This window comes from Lolium perenne, chromosome 6 (assembly GCF_019359855.2).
Source record: "Lolium perenne isolate Kyuss_39 chromosome 6, Kyuss_2.0, whole genome shotgun sequence".
Classification (NCBI taxonomy): Eukaryota; Viridiplantae; Streptophyta; class Magnoliopsida; order Poales; family Poaceae; genus Lolium; species Lolium perenne.
The window spans coordinates 10,803,024-10,819,112 of NC_067249.2; the positions used below are offsets into that span (position 1 = coordinate 10,803,024).

Below are 16,089 nucleotides of genomic sequence, written 5' to 3' on the forward strand. Positions count from 1 at the left end.
TCTACCGATTATAAGTTTTTCAGATGCATTGATTTCAAGTCTTTTTTTTAAAAATGTATCGACCCTTGCAGCGGCGGCGGCGCGCCGCCTAGGGAATCTAATGATGAGCCCCTCCAACGCCCTCTCCTCCGTCCTCTCCTCACTCCGCCGCCGCGAAAGGCATCGCCGGCCAAAGGCTGCTCGACGTGGCGGTGGCGGGGCGCCCGCTGGGAGCGGCAAGGGGTGAGAGGCGGAGCCCTCCATACCTCTGTATCTGCTGAGATGCGTGGCGTGACGTCGGCCAGAGCTACTCGCGGTGGCGAGGTCTCGACCTCCTCTTCAACGACGAAGATGGCCAGTGGCGCTGCTGCATCTTCTGGGCGTCGGGGCGGCGGCCCCGGGCATGGCTGTGGCGCCTTTCTCATCCGGAGGAGGACGACCAAGATGGGATCGAGTGTGGTGGATCTTGGGATCCAACACTGATCTCCGGCGGTGAGGATCCTGACAGGGATGAGCTTGGAGTGATGGGGCAGCCGGTGAGAACCGCACCTCGACCTCGGTCTTGGTGGATGATGGCGGCGTCGCTTGACGTCGTTACCTTGTCAGAGGCATCATCTTTGCGTGTCTCATCATTTTTCTCGGTTTGACATGAATAATGGTGGCTGTCCTAGGATTCCTCTCCCGCCAAGTGAAGATCGGTCGGATGCTTCTTCCTGCCGGGCTGGCTGGATTGTCATGTTTCGGGAGGCCGTGCCGGTGAAATTCATTGTGCTATCAATGCCTGAAGATTGCTGAATTGGGTGCTTTCGGTCGTGCGCACCCATGTTTTTATCTGGCCGTTTGGTTTCAGAGGGAGCGCTTCGAAACTCTGCTGGCTGTTAATATCATGGAGTTTTCTTTCCGTGGTGCTGGCGGAGAAGGTCATGAAAGCCGAGGTCGGTGGAAGAGCAACGGTGGTCGGATCTTGGTGGTGAGGTGGAATTATCTTGGAGCTTCGTGACTTCGAACATCGACTTGTATGTGGGGGCGACTGCACAGGAGAAGTTTAGAGTTTTATCTTTAAAGGTGAAAATCCAAGGTCTGGCCTTAACTGGTTGTGTCTGGCAATGTTCTTGTTGAAGACATTGTTTTGAGAGAGAGGACTTTCTTCAGGGTGAAAACCTAAGATCTGTGAACGGCGATGACAGCGTGTGTGCACTGTTTCCTTCTTGGAGGCGTCGCTTATGAAGAAGCTGATCTTCTGGTGTTGTCTTGGTGGTGTCAGAGTTGTTGTTTAGAGTTTTCGATCTTTGTAGCGGGGCTTTTTCTTTTTTATAATTCTTCTATCATTTTTAGCTGTGTGCATCTTTTATGCTATTAGGGCATGAAGTTGTTGCAGACGCTAGATGTAATTGGTATCTACGCGATATTAATATATGCTTTTTATCGGCAAAAAAAAAGTTAGGAGTAGTTTTTATTAGGGGTGTTGTACAAAACGGAGGGAACTATAGTCTCATGGCCTTATAAGTTAGGAGTATATTTATTTTGGTGGAAATTGTTCGGTCCAATCCCATTGAGCAGTATGCTAATTCCATCTTTGTCAATAAGGCCCAGCCCATGTATTCCATTGCTTCCGTCTCTATTCTCTGTGCTGCTTCTCCCACAGATTGCACTCAGTCATTCCCGTGGAAAAAAATCCCCATTCCACCATGTGCGACAAGACGGCCGTCGGCCGGCAGCTGCCGCCGTTCGCCGGCGGAGGCTGTGCTGCTTCTGCCTCCTCCCATATATTACCTCCAAGTCGGGTTTTTCTTTTCAGAAATAAAATCTCCAACCCACAATGAGCGACGGGGGCGGCGACGAGACGGCCGGAAGCTGCCGTCTTTCGCCGGCGGAGGCGGCGCCGCTGGACTCCGAAGCTATCCTCGGCGAGATCCTACTCCGCCTTCCACCGCAGCCCTCCTCGCTCCCCCGCGTCTCCGTCGTCTCCAAGCTCTGGGGAAGCCTCGTCACCTCCGCCGCCTTCCAGTGCCGCTTCCGCGCCCACCACCGGGAGCCCCCCATCCTCGGCGTCTACGGGAAGACCTCGGGAGACATCGTGTTCACCTCAGTCCTCAACCCTCCCGACCGCATCTCCGCCGAGCGCTTCGCCGTGCCGGTCAGCGCCGACGACTTCTTCGATAGCTGGAACCTGCTCGGGTGCCGCCACGGACGCGTCCTCGCCTTCAACCGGGTACGGCTTGAGCTCCGAGTTTTTCACCCTGTCTCCGGCGACCTCCGCGTCGTGGCCCTTCCGCGGGAGTTCAATGTGGCTGGGTACGGCCATGGGTTCAGTACCAGCGGAGCCGTGCTCTGCGCCGCCGGCAACGACGACTACCCGGGTCACGGCCACTCGAGCCCCTTTAAGGTGGTCTTGGTAGGCACATTCCACGGAAACCAGCGGCCAGCCATTGCCCGCGTCTACTCCTCTGAGACCGGCTTGTGGGGAGATCTCGTGTCGACTCGGGGACCATGTGGCGGTTTCTTCGGCGGTCACCCTGGCACCCTCATCAGAAATGCCATTTACTGGTGGCTACATGGCTTCGATATTGACATACTCGAGTTCAGTTTGGTTAGCAAGAAGTTAGCTGTGATCAAGAGGCTTCCCATCGCGGGCGCCGAGATTCGCAGGGCTAACATGAGGATCATCCGGGCAGAGGACGGCGATGTTGGCATCGTCATATCCATGTACCCAAGCTTCCATTTGTGGGACCACAAGGTCAGTTGTCATGGTGTTGGCAAGTGGGTTCTGCGCAAGACTGTTAACCTGCAAAATATCATTGGTCTACCGCCTTCGACTAATGCGCCGATCGTAGCTATAGTGGCGTATGCTGAGGATACTGATGAGATCTTTTTACTGGTGCGCGGCGCTGGAGATCCATACAGGGGTTCCTTGATCATGGTTCAACTTGAGTCGATGAGGGTCAGGGAATATCGTGGAAGCTTTTTGGAGGATTCCTATCATCCTTTCACAGACTTCTTTACTGCAGGTAATTGCTTCTCTATACATTACAGGCTGAATATGCTTATTTTGCATACATTCTTTCTGGAATGCCTCTACTGTGCTTTGAAGTGTTTACTAACTTAGCTATCTTTGTCATGTGTGCTTGATCGATAAAATTAGCAGCTGTCTTCTTTCTCTTGATCTAGTTTAACTTTATCTTAACATACTATTTTGAGTGATTTATTATGTTATATCAGTGCTGCGAGGTTAACATACATTACATGTAAAACCATTGTGAAAAGTTATAAATTTGGTTTAACACAATTTGTAGTCTACCCACAAAAACAAATTTGTAGTCACAGGCACCTTCATGGTAAATCTTACGACTCAAATCCATACATACCCTGCTCTTAATTCTATGGGGGACAACATTGCTTCTCTCCACACAGCTTTCTTGTACCAAAAGATTCCCTATCGTCCGCATAACACTTGGTAAGATGATATGTCAAACCTCAGCGTGTTTCAGGGTCGTGCTGCTGATAATGCTGCTTGTTTTTCATGTATATTTGGGCTTCTTCATTCCAATTGTTGCATGTTGACCGAGTGGGTGGCCGAAAGCTGTAGAAATTTACACTTGTGAGATTGATATTCAATAATTAAGTTAGCTAAATTTCTAAAAAAGTTTTACTCCTCTCTTTGTACTTTCCTTGTTTGTTTTTGGATTCTGGATACCTTTGTTGGACATGACCCACCTGACTAGTATCTCTTAACTTAACAAGAAAATTGATCATGTGTCACTTAATTGATATGGAATTGCCATTGTGTCAATAGGAGTTGTAACCTCTCATATGCCCCTAAGTCGAGATGCCAATTTGTATTTTATCATCTTGATATTTAGAGTCACTTGGGACTTGTCTGCATGAAAAGACTAAATTACCTGGCAAGGTTGGTGAGCAAACTGTTCACAGAAAAATTAACTAATAACTGATTACTGAAAAGATCTTCCTTGCTCTTAGAACCGTTTCTGGATGCAAGGATTATACTGTACTATTTTTTAAGCAAAATATGCAAGGTGTGAGGGTGATATCTATGCTACTTGATCTACTTATCTCAAACTTATGTTAGCACTTTCTGAAGTTTGAAATAGTTAGATTTGATCTTAATGGGAATCTCGTGAGTCCAGAAAACAAAAGAATGTGACACTTCTTTTACGGAAAAGAATGTGGCTTCATTTAGGATCATTTTTAATCGGACATCAGCAATGCTCGGTTGGATTTGAACCATACTTGCTTGTTCCAAAACACTGGTTTTGTGCTTTTTATTTTCTTTTTTAAATACTACTTTCTCTTTACCTAATATTGATGTAATGATCAAATTCAAAGATTCAGTCATAAATTCTGTACCGTGAAGTTAATATTTTCCTGAGTTATATAACTAACGAAATCGGTTGCTTCACAGGTACTGTTGGAACTCGAAGTATTCCAGTCACTGAGCCAAACCAGCCTTTGAGTCACTGAAGCAGCGTGCTCTAACCGTATACCATATCGTCATACATCTATGTGATCCTCTAGTTTCCCGTGATATGTATATATCTTATAACCTGGTCGATTCAATTATATGCTTTACTCATATGAAGGAGGTATCCTGGGGTTACTGTGATAGAGTGTTCTGTCATTTTGTCCAATGTCCCTTTATTATACTAGTTCCATGTAACATTTTATGACTGGTCTCACATCAATCTTGCAGCTGCAGTGCCTGTGAATTCTGTATTCTTCTTCCGGCTTCTTATTCTGGAATAAGATGTCTTTGTGCTAGTTCCTTCTGGCTGCTGCTCATAGGACATAGAATCACTAACCCTGTTACATCATATGAGTAGATGATGTCGCTGCCGTGGATTTGAAGTCTTCGCTGCATGTTTATCCCTTTCATTTGTTTTGTTTTCTCGGGCCGCCACCATAGTTTTGATGTGAGGCTGCAGATCCCATGGTTTCGAGATTCAAGGGCTGGAACTGTTTATGCTTATATTAGCTCAGTAATCATTTGGAACAATCAATTGCACATTCCGGTCAAGGATTACACTCTAATCTTTGCAGCTGCAAATCATCCAGTTGTTTCACAATCTAGATGACCAGAGTTTGGGCTGGAACCTTGAGATGGTTGACAAGCAAGTTGATGACTCAGACAGAGATGATGAGTGAATGAAGAAAAGATCAAGCTGGTTAGCGAAATCCTGGAGAAAGATGCAGGCAAAATATTGGCTCAACTCAAGCCGGCAGGCATGCAGTACCGAACACTGACAGAGATTTGAAACAGCCTGGGGTTACCTGTTGAGAGAGCCTTGGCACTTTGTCCCTTCTTCAACTCAGCTGATCTGTCAGTATTAGTTTAGACTACTCTCACAGCAATCCTAAAGCTTTAGTACCTTATTTGTATTGATAATCCTATCCGGTTCGAATTAAAAGTGTCTCTGTGTGCTAGCTTCTACTTGTTCCTATGAACCAGCAACTTAGTGATAAGCCTTCTCCTTCAAGAATCTATATCTCGTGTCCTCCTATTAAAGTGTAGGCTATTCCTCTTTTTCTCATAATATTCCAACCATAAAAATCTCCATATATAAAGGTTGCCTCCGGTGAAGTTTGGCCTGATTAATGATGTTCAATCTATTTCCTTGGTGTTGCCAATGCAAGCCGAGGATATTCCAACAAGTACTGAAACTGAAGATGCAGTGGAAAAGGAGGTGTTTGACTGTCTCTTCAGGTGGAGCTAGACATAGGATGCAATTAAATCCAATGTCCAGATGGTGTTGCCTTCTCTTTAGCATGTTCTTTCCCTCGGATGTTCATAGAGAACCAATTAAGAAAAGATAGAAACAATTGTACAAAGAGGGTCATGTTTTTTATTGACGGGTAACTTTCAGAGGAAACTCCATAACATGTTCTTTCCCACGGATGTTCTTAGAGAAACCATTAACAAAAGAGAGAAACAATTGTACAAAGAGGGTCATGTTTTTCATTGACAGGTAACGTTCAGATCATTTCTAGTCGCGTTCCCCGAACAGTGTTAGGCAAAAACATCGGATCGGTCGAATGGGGACGTCGTTTGGTGGTGCTGTCTTTGTGAGACACTCGATTCCACACCCCCCCCCCCCCCCCCACACACCGCTCTCCTCTCGCTACAGTGCCCTTGAGAGACCACCGTCTTTGACCGGGCCGCCGACGGCCGCTCCGCCAGATTAGCTGGCCGGAGTTGGTTTAGGTTGGCGCCGGAGTAGATTAGGTCCCTAGATCTATAGTTTCTTGGTGTTTTCCGGCCTCTGCCGGCGTTTTGGGCGTTCTGCCCCTAGTTGAAGGCGGAGCTTCGGATCCCGGCCGCCGGATCCATGGAGCTTCTAGGGTGGCTGCTGCTTGTTCTTCTTCTCCTGCGGCTGGAGGGAAGAAGGAGCATCGGCAACGCCGCCTTCCCCAATAATCTGGTGGTTCTAGCCCCTACTTTTCCTCGATCTCTCGGCGCTGGTGATGCTCTTCTGTCCGGCCGTGGTGGCAAGGGGGGGAGCCGATCTGGAGTGGAGAAGCGGTCTTCTGTTCCTCCCCTTTCTGGCCGTGGTGGTCTGGAGGAGGTGGAGCAAGATCTGCTGTTTTTGGATCTTGGAGGTGGTGGTTCCTGTCGTCGGAGCGGTTCGAGGTGGTGGGCATTTTGGCTGCTCGCTCTCCTGGCCTGCCGAGGTGGCGAGGAGGAGAGGTGCGGCGAACCAGCTGCTCCTCAAGGCCAGCGTCGACGACCTTTGCCTGCGTGGTGCTATTCTTCTGAGTTCTTCCAAGCAGCTGGCGAGCTCGCCGTTTCTATCCATCGCCGTGAGGACGGCAACTCTACAACCTCCGATGAGGAGGCCATGATCTGTCCCCGTCGCGGGTGCTCGAAGCCTCTCTCCTGCGAAGTGATTCGTTCCCCGCAGGATGGAGGTGGACCGCGGCAGCGGATTCTCGTCGGAAGAGGGCTCCCGAGCAGCTGGCCCTTGCTCCTCGGCGGCGACGCCTGGGGAACACCGGCGATTGGTGGCGGAGGCGCCCAGGGACCTGATCGCGTTTCTAGTTTTTGTCTCAGGGTGCTTGTTGTAATTTCTGGAGGGCCTTTCTACAATTTATGGTTTCTTTGTGCAATAGATGCCATAGGACCTCCTTGTAAATTGTACCTGCCACGTGTGATATAATGGAACCTCTAGGGCCTTCTAGGCCCTTATCTTGTTCAAAAAAAAAACAGAATTTCCAACCAAAATAAATAATGATGTTGCAGTTTTAAATGGAGTAATTATTGCCACGCGATCAAAGATCTAGCCATACTCGTCCCAATCAATAGTACAAAATCGGGATACAAATGAAGCCTAGAAGAACAAGTTCGGGTTGTCTTCAGCTGTCGACGACGCCTCTGGAGTCGGCGAAGGCCCATCCAGCACAGCGGCGGCGGCCTTCTCTGTAGGCGTCAATGTAATTCTCGCTAGCAATACCGTTATTGGTGGACTCGCCGATGTCGACGCAGGTGTGCTCGTAGATGTTGATTGTGATGCTAACAAAGGAGGCTGCGGCCATTCGATCGGAGGTTTCTTTCAAGATCATGTCGGGATACAACATATCTACCGCCAGCGTACTTGCGGCACAAGTAGTCTGCCTCCTAAGCTTTTTGTACCCACGAATCCGGCTACGCCTTCGGCATCTGTGTCTTGCCTGACTTCATGAAGGGTGCATTCACACCCTTCTTGGCTAGCGCTTTGACCGGCGCTGTTGGCGATATACCAACTAGGTATACCACGGCAAGATCCTAATTCCGGCAAGTCCGGTGGCCCACCGATGTTGGTGAGGTCTAGAGTATGCAAAGTATTCCTTGCCATACACGTCACGGATCCGACTTACCTTCACCATGGGCCAGATATGACAGCCCGTCTCTTGGCCGGGTCTCACCATGTCTGTTCTCCGGCAACTCGCCGCCGCCATGCACTCGCTCCTTGCAGCGAAAGCTCCCAAGAATCCAGCCAAGAAGACGGCCAAGAAGCCATGGCGTGATCGACGGTACTCCGATGAGGAGATACTCACAAAGGGGAGAGAAAGAGGGGGCAGGTCTAGGTAAGGAATTGTCGCATCGGGCAGGATAAATGAAAGGCGCGGCAGGAGGAATAGAAACGAGATGAAAATTTTGGAATATGACCCAACGATTGTGTCGATGACGCGATAGGCCCACCTAGGAAAAATAATGCACTACAAGGAAAAGCCTTATTGCCGGCGCACCAAAAACGGCTATTGCCGGCGCACCAGAGCCCGCCGGTGGGAACAGGCCGGTGGTAATGAGTTACCGCCGGCGCACCAGCAGGTGCGCCAGCAGTAACATGAATTATCCCCGGTGAACCAGGCCAGGTGCGCCGGCGGTATGATTTTTCAATTTTTTAAAAAAAGGCCGATCTAGATCTAGATCTAGATCTAGCTCGGGTTCGTCCTCGAAAACCATGAAAGTGGCATGTCGTTGTTGCACCGAGGTAGGAGTAGGTGTAGGAGGCCGGAGTTGGAGGTGGAGGAGGAGGTGACCGGAGGTGGAGGAGGAGGTGACCGGAGGAGGAGGTGACCGGAGGTGGAGGAGGAGGAGGAGGGGTGGTGCGCCGGGGGTACTTTATAATTTTTTTCATCCAAATCTAAAACCTCAAAAAACTCTGTTTTCCTTTTCGAATTTTGGGAATCAAAAAAATCGGTAAACGGCTATAGGCCGTTGAATTCGAATAGCAAATTTTGCGTAGATCGATTTTGATATAAAAAAAGTTTTTCATCGGAGGTCGTATGCAACCAGAAAACCCGTTTTACCGAAAGATGACGCCATTTTGCATAATATATCGAAATTCATTTTTTCAAATTTTGATTAAAGCTAGATTACATAATACACGGGCAGTTCAAAGGATTTTATTTTTTTGGAATTTTCTATCATTTTCTTTTATTTTTTTGAAAACTGAAAAGGCGATTCTCGGGGGGGAGGGGGTGTGGAGAGAAAATTCTAGGCAACTTACCCCCGGCGCACCTCTATGGTGGTGCGCCGGTACCACCGGCGCGCGTAAATGATGGTGCACCGGCACTTTTTCAAGTAGTGATGTGTTTTTCATGTAAACGCAACAAAATGACATCTATTACAAATTCTGTTTCCAAATTGTCTAGTATTTAATGTGGCATGACATTCGATTAATGTGTTCTCCTTATTTCCGCGTTTTTAAAATTCTTTGAACCAAACAAGTTCTTATAAATGGAAAAAAACTCTGTTGGAAGCTCGGTTGTTTCTTTCGCAAATTTAAGATCCAATCCACATCAGGGCCACAAATAATAGTTTCTAGTCTTGGTAACAATGTGAAGAGAAACTGTTGGAAATAATGTTTCTTTGTATAAACTTTTGTATTTTCTCTTCTCATTGTAACAAACTAAGAAATAACTATCGTAAATGCTCCAATGCTTCGTGCAAGGGACATAATTATTGTGTAGCAACTTAAGAAATGAATTGTAGATGTCCTTGGCCGTTGGCTTCAGCATTTGGCAGTTGATTATGGTGTTCATTTATAGAACCCAAAACTAGAAGAAAAAAGACAAGAGAAAGTGCCCCGTATGTCCCATGTATCTGGCCTCTTGTTGTCGGATTTTGCTATGTTGTCACTCGGTCCTGCCACCTCAGGGTCTTAAAACTTTCTTTTGGAACGAAGGGTCTCATACTCTCATACTTTCATCTCCTATGCCATTGATGATTAGCAGTAAAATCAGTAGTCCTGTTGAGTACTACCTGCTGCATGCCAAATGTGAGGAAATTAACTGATGATGGGTGGCAAGGCTCTATGCTGCCTCATGAATGCAGATGATAGAACACTGAACATGGTGAGGATTCAGAGTCATGTGTACTCTTCTTTGCTCATGAAGGGTAGCTAGGTCATTCTCACAAGTCAGTCAGGACTATGCATAGGATCTGCTCTTTTTTTTGAGGAAAAGGCAGTCGAATCTGCCGATTAGATAGATAGAGTGCTACGCACAGAATGACTCAGTTTATAAGAGAAACCGGGTCCAAAACCATACATTGCTCGGTTTATACGGAAACCCGAGATGAAAAACAGCACAAGCGAGGAGTCCCGTCATCCACACCGGTTTATACGGAAAACCGAGATGAAAAACCGCACAAGCGAGGAGTCCCGTCATCCACACAACGCAGGCTACCAACGCAAGAAAGATACCTCCAGCTCCGGGGCCGCCGCCCCGACGTACCATCCAGAACGACCTTCACATTGCCCGAAGACGAACCAGACGGGTCGACAAACTCGTTGTCCACACAGATATCCAAGTCGCCACCCAAGCACCATGCTTTCGGGGCCGCCGCCCTGACGTAGCAACCAGGACGACCTTCGCATGGCCCGAAGATGAACCAGCCGGGTCGACGACCTTGCCGCCCACGCAGCCCCAGAATCGCCACCTAAAACCAAGCAGCGACACGACCCCGCCCCATAGGGCCGCTGCCGCAAAGGAGATCGAGGTCGCCGCCTCGAAGTGCCACCACTGTCCAGGACCGCCGCCCCGGCGTCCGCTCCCTCGGCCACATAGCCATGTGCCCCACCGCCGAGAACCCGTCGCACCGCAAAGGCCAAGAGCTCCAAGGTGACGCCCCCAACAAGGTAATGACGCATCCGTCACCGTCGCTCGCTCCCGATGGAGCTTAGGTTTTCACCCGGAGAACCTGAAGCCACTCGCGTCGGTCAGGATCAGAACTCTACAACGACGCCAACAAGAAGGGATACGACGCTCGAAGGCGCTACCGTCGCCGGCACAGACCGGAGTTGGTGCAAGGCTTTCACCCGGAATTCGAACCCAAACGCGAAGCTTGGGGAGCCGCAGGGAGGCAGGAAGACCATGTCGTCGACCACCGATCTCCACCGCAAGACCATCCACCGATGCACCTCACGCCGCGGCAAATGCCTTGCATGGCCGCGCCCAAAGCCGCAGCCGCTGCTCCGGGGCCGCCGCCCCGGCATCCTCGCCCACCTCTGGAGCACGCGAGCCGAAGGAGGAAGGCCTCCCCAAGCAGCGGCCACCACCCCAGCATCTCCTCCCCCGCATACGCACGGCCAGGCTCCGTCTTCCCCAGGTCCGACCGCCAAGCAGCAACCGCATCCACCATGGCCCGCCTGGCCCAAGCCGAGCCTAGATCGGGCCGCATCGCCACCTCCGCCATGGAAGCTCGCGACGAATCCCGCCGGCACGGGTTCCCCAATCCCGTGTGCAGCCCCTCCCGACCGGAGGAGAAACGGGTCCTGCCGCCGCCGGCTCCGCGCGCGCTTTGCCGGACGGAGCACACCGGCGACGGCAGAGAAGGAGGTGGGTGGGGTTGCGGCGGTGTCTGGCCAGGATTTGCTCCGCCGGCATTGTCGCCCAGGGGAGGGAGCGACGCGAGGGCCTCGAACGCTAAGTGTCCAGTATATGTACTTGTCACCATAGGATCTGCTCTTAGTGGGATTGCCATACCATTTCAAATGTAACTTCACACAATCTTTGTGTCCATGGTGGAAACATGTTTTCCTTGTGCAAGTACATGGGTCAAAATGGAGACCATATGGTGACATGGATATCATATGAAAATGAGATCCTGTCTCCTAGCTACAAGTGGCAGCAGCTAGCACATTTTCTCTCAGGAAACGATAATGAATACTAAATCAGGCAGTGCAGCTTCAGGACTGCTGTGGCAATAGTCATAGGATAATCCATGGACAGGTCAGCTGGGTTGGACACTTGGACTAGTATACTAGCAAAGCTGCAAAAGGGACAAAGTGCCAAGCTCTCTCAACAGCTAATCCCAGGCTGTGCACCCTTGATGGCCTGCACATCTCTGGCCAATAAAATCTATGTCTGTCACTGTTGGCTGCTGTAGGCCGGCCGCCTGGCCGGCTGTCCGGCTTGGGTTGAGTCTACCCTGAATTTGATTGCATCGTCTCATCCACCAACTTGATCTTGTCTTGGTTCACTCCTCCCATCTCTGTCCTGAGTCAACTTGCTTGTCAACCATCTCAATGTTTCAGCCCAAACGAATTTGGTCATCTGAATTATGAAACAACCAGCTGCAGAGATCATAGTATGTTGATGAGAGAATGAGATATCTCGTGAGAGGATGATCTGAAACAAGTGCAAGAAAGGAAAGATATCTCATGGGAGGATGATCTGAAACAGCGGAGGATGTTTCAGCCCAAACTTTGGTCATCTGAATTATGAAACAACCGGCTGATTTGCAGCTGCAGAGATCATAGTATGTTGATGAGAGAATGATCCCATGAGAGAATGTCTCATGAGAGGATGATCTGAAAAAGTGGAAGAAAGGAAAGAAATCAATATGATGATTGATGATGAGAGGAGCAGGCAAAAATTCTGCAATCGTTGAACCTTTCCTTTTTTGGGGGGTTTTCAGCACACAATACATTCTCTTCTCTGCTCTCGAGCATTAAGAACAGCACTAATCGAACAAAAGAAGTTAGTTTTTACAGCTTGCATCTACTACACAAGATCACAGAGGCAGTGACAGTGATACAGAATCAAAGAATGGTACAGTGTGGCGGAGAAAGAACGGATTTTTTTTGGGTTTTAATCCGTCAAGGCAAATCCTAATCGTCGTCGGCTCAGAAGGAATGGGGCTGCGTCGGCGGCGCGCCGGTGGAGGCGGACCCGGCGCCGCTGCGCGCGCTGTGCTCGATGCAGCGCACGACCTCGGCGCGGCTGGCGACGACGCGGTGGAAGACGGCGCGCACCTGCCGCTCCAGCGGGGCCAGGCCGTCCTCCAGCGCCCGGCACGCGCCGGCCAGGGCCTCGGCGCGCTCCACGACGTCGCGCGCCCGGTCCTCGCTGACGGACGCCGGGGACGGGGAGGGCTCCGAGTCAGCGTCAGCATCAGCCGCCGCGTCCTCCTCGGCGATCTCGTCGAGGAGGCTGCTGAGCTCCCGCGCGGCGCGCTCCACGGCCTGCATCTCGGCGAGCAGGCCCGAGGACGGGGAGAGGGTGGAGGAGGAGTTCCCGGACGAGGACCCCTTCTTCTCCCGCCGCCGCGACTCCTCCGCGATCCGCTCCTGGAGCGCCGCCATCGGCGCCGCCCACTGCGCCTGCTTCGGCGGGGCTACGGCGGCGGTGGCGAGGGTGCACGGCACGGCGGCGGCCAGCGCCCACGTGGCGAAGGCGAGGACGGAGCTCATGGTGTAGAGCGCGAGCCCGAGCCCGCACCCGGCCGCGGGGGCGAGGCCCTGCGGCGGGGGCGGCGCGGCCATGGCGTGCGCGTGGCGGCCCGAGGACCAGTTCTTGGAGGACACGCTGAAGGAGAGCGCGCGCGCCGTGCGCGAGCACGAGGAGGGCGTCGTCGGGGCGGCGGTGCCGGGGAAGAGCCTGGCGATGGCCCGGCGCGCGCGCGCGAGCTGCGCGCGGTGGAGCATGGGGTCCGCGAGGAGGAGGCAGGAGGCGGCGGTGAGGGCGGCGCGGTGGGAGCCGCGGAGGGAGGCGAGCGCGAGGGAGACGGCGTTGAGGACGTCGAGCGCCTTGACGGCGCGGTCGAGGAGGTCGGCGGCGAGGCGGTCGGCGGGGGCCCGGGCGAGCGCGGCGCCGACGGGGCCCACGGCGAGGGCGTCCCGGAAGGCGGCGTCGGAGGAGACGACGGCGTCGAGGAGCTTGGAGAGGAAGGCGAGCGAGAGGAGCGGGGCCCCCGGGGATGAGGAGGCGGCGGCGGAGAGGGCGGCGAGGCGGTCGGCGACGTGGGCCTGGAGCGCGTCGAGGATGAGCAGCTCGTCGTCCTGCGCCGGGTCGAAGGAGGCGACGGCGATGGGGCTGCGGCGGAAGCTGAGCAGGCCGAGGAACCCCATCCCGCCGGTGGCCGGCGGCGGCTCGGCGGCGGCCATTGTCTGGTCGGAGGCGGGCTTGGGCTTGGGCTTGGGCCTGGGCTCGGGTTGTGAGGAGGAGTGGACGGGAGGGAATGGTGGGGAACCGCGGGCAGTCCGCGTCTATATATACTGCGAGGGGGACGGCCACGGACGGCTGCTCTGGATACAGATTCTATTTCTACCTCACTCGATGACATGTGGGACCCACTAGGCTGTTGGACAATATGTCAGTGAGATATGTAGAAGTAGCATGGGTGTGTGCGGGTTGTGGAAAGGTGGACTGGTTCGTTGGAGAGGATGGGAGGCTGACTTGGTTGGCTGCCACTACTGAATGGACTTGGTGTACTCTCCTCCTGCAATTTTCTTCCTTCCCTTTTCTTAATCCATATATATGCTGGAATTTATTATGCAAGATTTATTTCCCTAGGTACTACTACTCAATATTATCTGTACGATTTTCATTGATTTGGTTCCATAAAGTATCCTGATTTCATCCCATTCAATTTGATTTTGGCAAAATCAGGATCTCTGGCAATAGCTCACGTCTGATTAAGAACTACTCCATCTGTTCACAAATATAAGATATTTTAGATATCTTAAAGCGAGCTAGATACACATCATAATGAGTGAACATACATACAAAGAATAGACTAGATAATATTAAAATAGATAAATCGAACTAAAACATCTTATATTAGTGAACGGAAAGAAATACATTGTGGATTGGCTCATTGGCTGAGTGCAATGCATGTACTTCTGTAGCTTGAAGGTCCTAAACAGAGGAGCTGAAAATATTAAACCTCGGTTTACATTAATCTAGGAGACCCTGAGGTAGTGAGGTGCAAGGCATGACAGGGCAGAGTGACACGGAAATGAAAAGCAGCTGGTGGCAAACATCTGACGGAATTAGGCCAAATACATGGGACAACACATAGGGACAGCGCATACCTGGGATCTTTCTCTCTTGTCTCTTTTTCCCCGCGTTTTGGTTTCATATACGAAATGTCTTGATTGGATAAGCAAAACCAGCACCAACCGTGCACAGCTGCCAAATGCATGCTCAAGCTAGCGCCCGACCACATACATCTGCAATACTTCATTTCTCATGGTTTTTATACGAACAATTGCTTCCAGTAGTTTTGTTCTTTCCTCACCTTGCTAGCAAGAACATGCATTATCATGTGTGCTTGATGTCGACGGGATCTCGACTTCGTGAACAAAACAACCAAGCTTCAAGCAAAAATAATGTTTGTTCATAGTCATTGTGAAACAACCAACCAAGCGTCCAACAGAGATTTGCTTGCTTCCAAAATGTTTGTACCAGAGGGGGAGGCTATCCCCAGGCAGCTAGGGTTTTAGGTCCTCCGTCGGCGCCGTCGCCGGTTCACCCCACCTTCTAATGGTCTTCTGGACCATGGAGGTGGAGCGGATCCAGTCAGTCGCTGGCGGCAGAGTTCCCGTTTCTTGTTTTTGTTTTTTCAGTGTACTTCGAGATGGTGAGGTAGAGACAAATTCTTAAAGTCAAAATAAGGTACTTTCCGCTCTATCTTGCTTTGGTAGTGCACCTTGCACTGGCGAAGGGCGCGCGGAGTTGTAAGTCCGGCAGATCTTACGGGATCTGGTCGTCTTTTGTGTGTTCATTGGTGTTGTTTCAAATATGTCTCTTTCGATCTACGATTGTCATCATTGGTGATGATTGCTGCTCTGGTGCGCTGGTCATTTGTGCCTTAGCACAACAACTACCGGTATGTCCGCTACAACAAGCTCTACTACGACAAACTTTGCTCGGCTCGATCCAATGATGGATGGGCGAGGACGATGACACGCCTTCGGTTCACGCTAGTATTTGTAGTCGTCGCTAGGTGATCCAAGTACATATTTGTAGTCTATGTTACTTTTAGGGCATTTTCTACAGTTTTGATGATTACTAATAGATTGGTTAAATTTTCAAAAATGAATATTTTGGTTGCTTTTAAGTATTGGTAGCAACAAAGCAGCAAACGTTGTCCCAGTAATCCCCATTTGTGAGCTCTATTGTGTTTTAATTTGGGTGGTTCTGATATTTACTCTCCTAGTTAGGCCTAACTTAGGGTTCAACGTGGTTTTTCTGCTTAAAAAATATATCCAACGAATACATAATTCATTTGTGACATCATTGTCGCAGTTAGCCCTAGTCTCTGAGTAAAAAATATGCTTTTTTTACATTTTGAAATGCAACTTAGGTATATTTGAAATATATATAAAA

At 50.6% G+C, this 16,089-nt stretch overlaps 2 protein-coding genes across 2 annotated transcripts; one reads left to right on the top strand and one right to left on the bottom strand.

Moving 5' to 3' along the window:
• Positions 1–1,613: 1,613 nt before the first annotated feature.
• LOC127308902 (uncharacterized) lies at positions 1,614–4,706 on the top strand. The gene is made up of 2 exons (XM_051339817.1): positions 1,614–2,987; positions 4,400–4,706. Exons 1-2 carry the CDS (start codon positions 1,799–1,801, stop codon positions 4,456–4,458), a joined length of 1,248 nt encoding a protein of 415 aa, XP_051195777.1. The 5' UTR covers positions 1,614–1,798; the 3' UTR covers positions 4,459–4,706.
• Positions 4,707–12,333: 7,627 nt separating this feature from the next.
• On the bottom strand, positions 12,334–13,925 carry LOC127308901 (protein ROH1A-like). The gene has a single exon (XM_051339816.2). The coding sequence runs from the start codon at positions 13,860–13,862 to the stop codon at positions 12,603–12,605; it is 1,260 nt and encodes a 419-aa protein (XP_051195776.1). The 5' UTR covers positions 13,863–13,925; the 3' UTR covers positions 12,334–12,602.
• Positions 13,926–16,089: the final 2,164 nt, after the last annotated feature.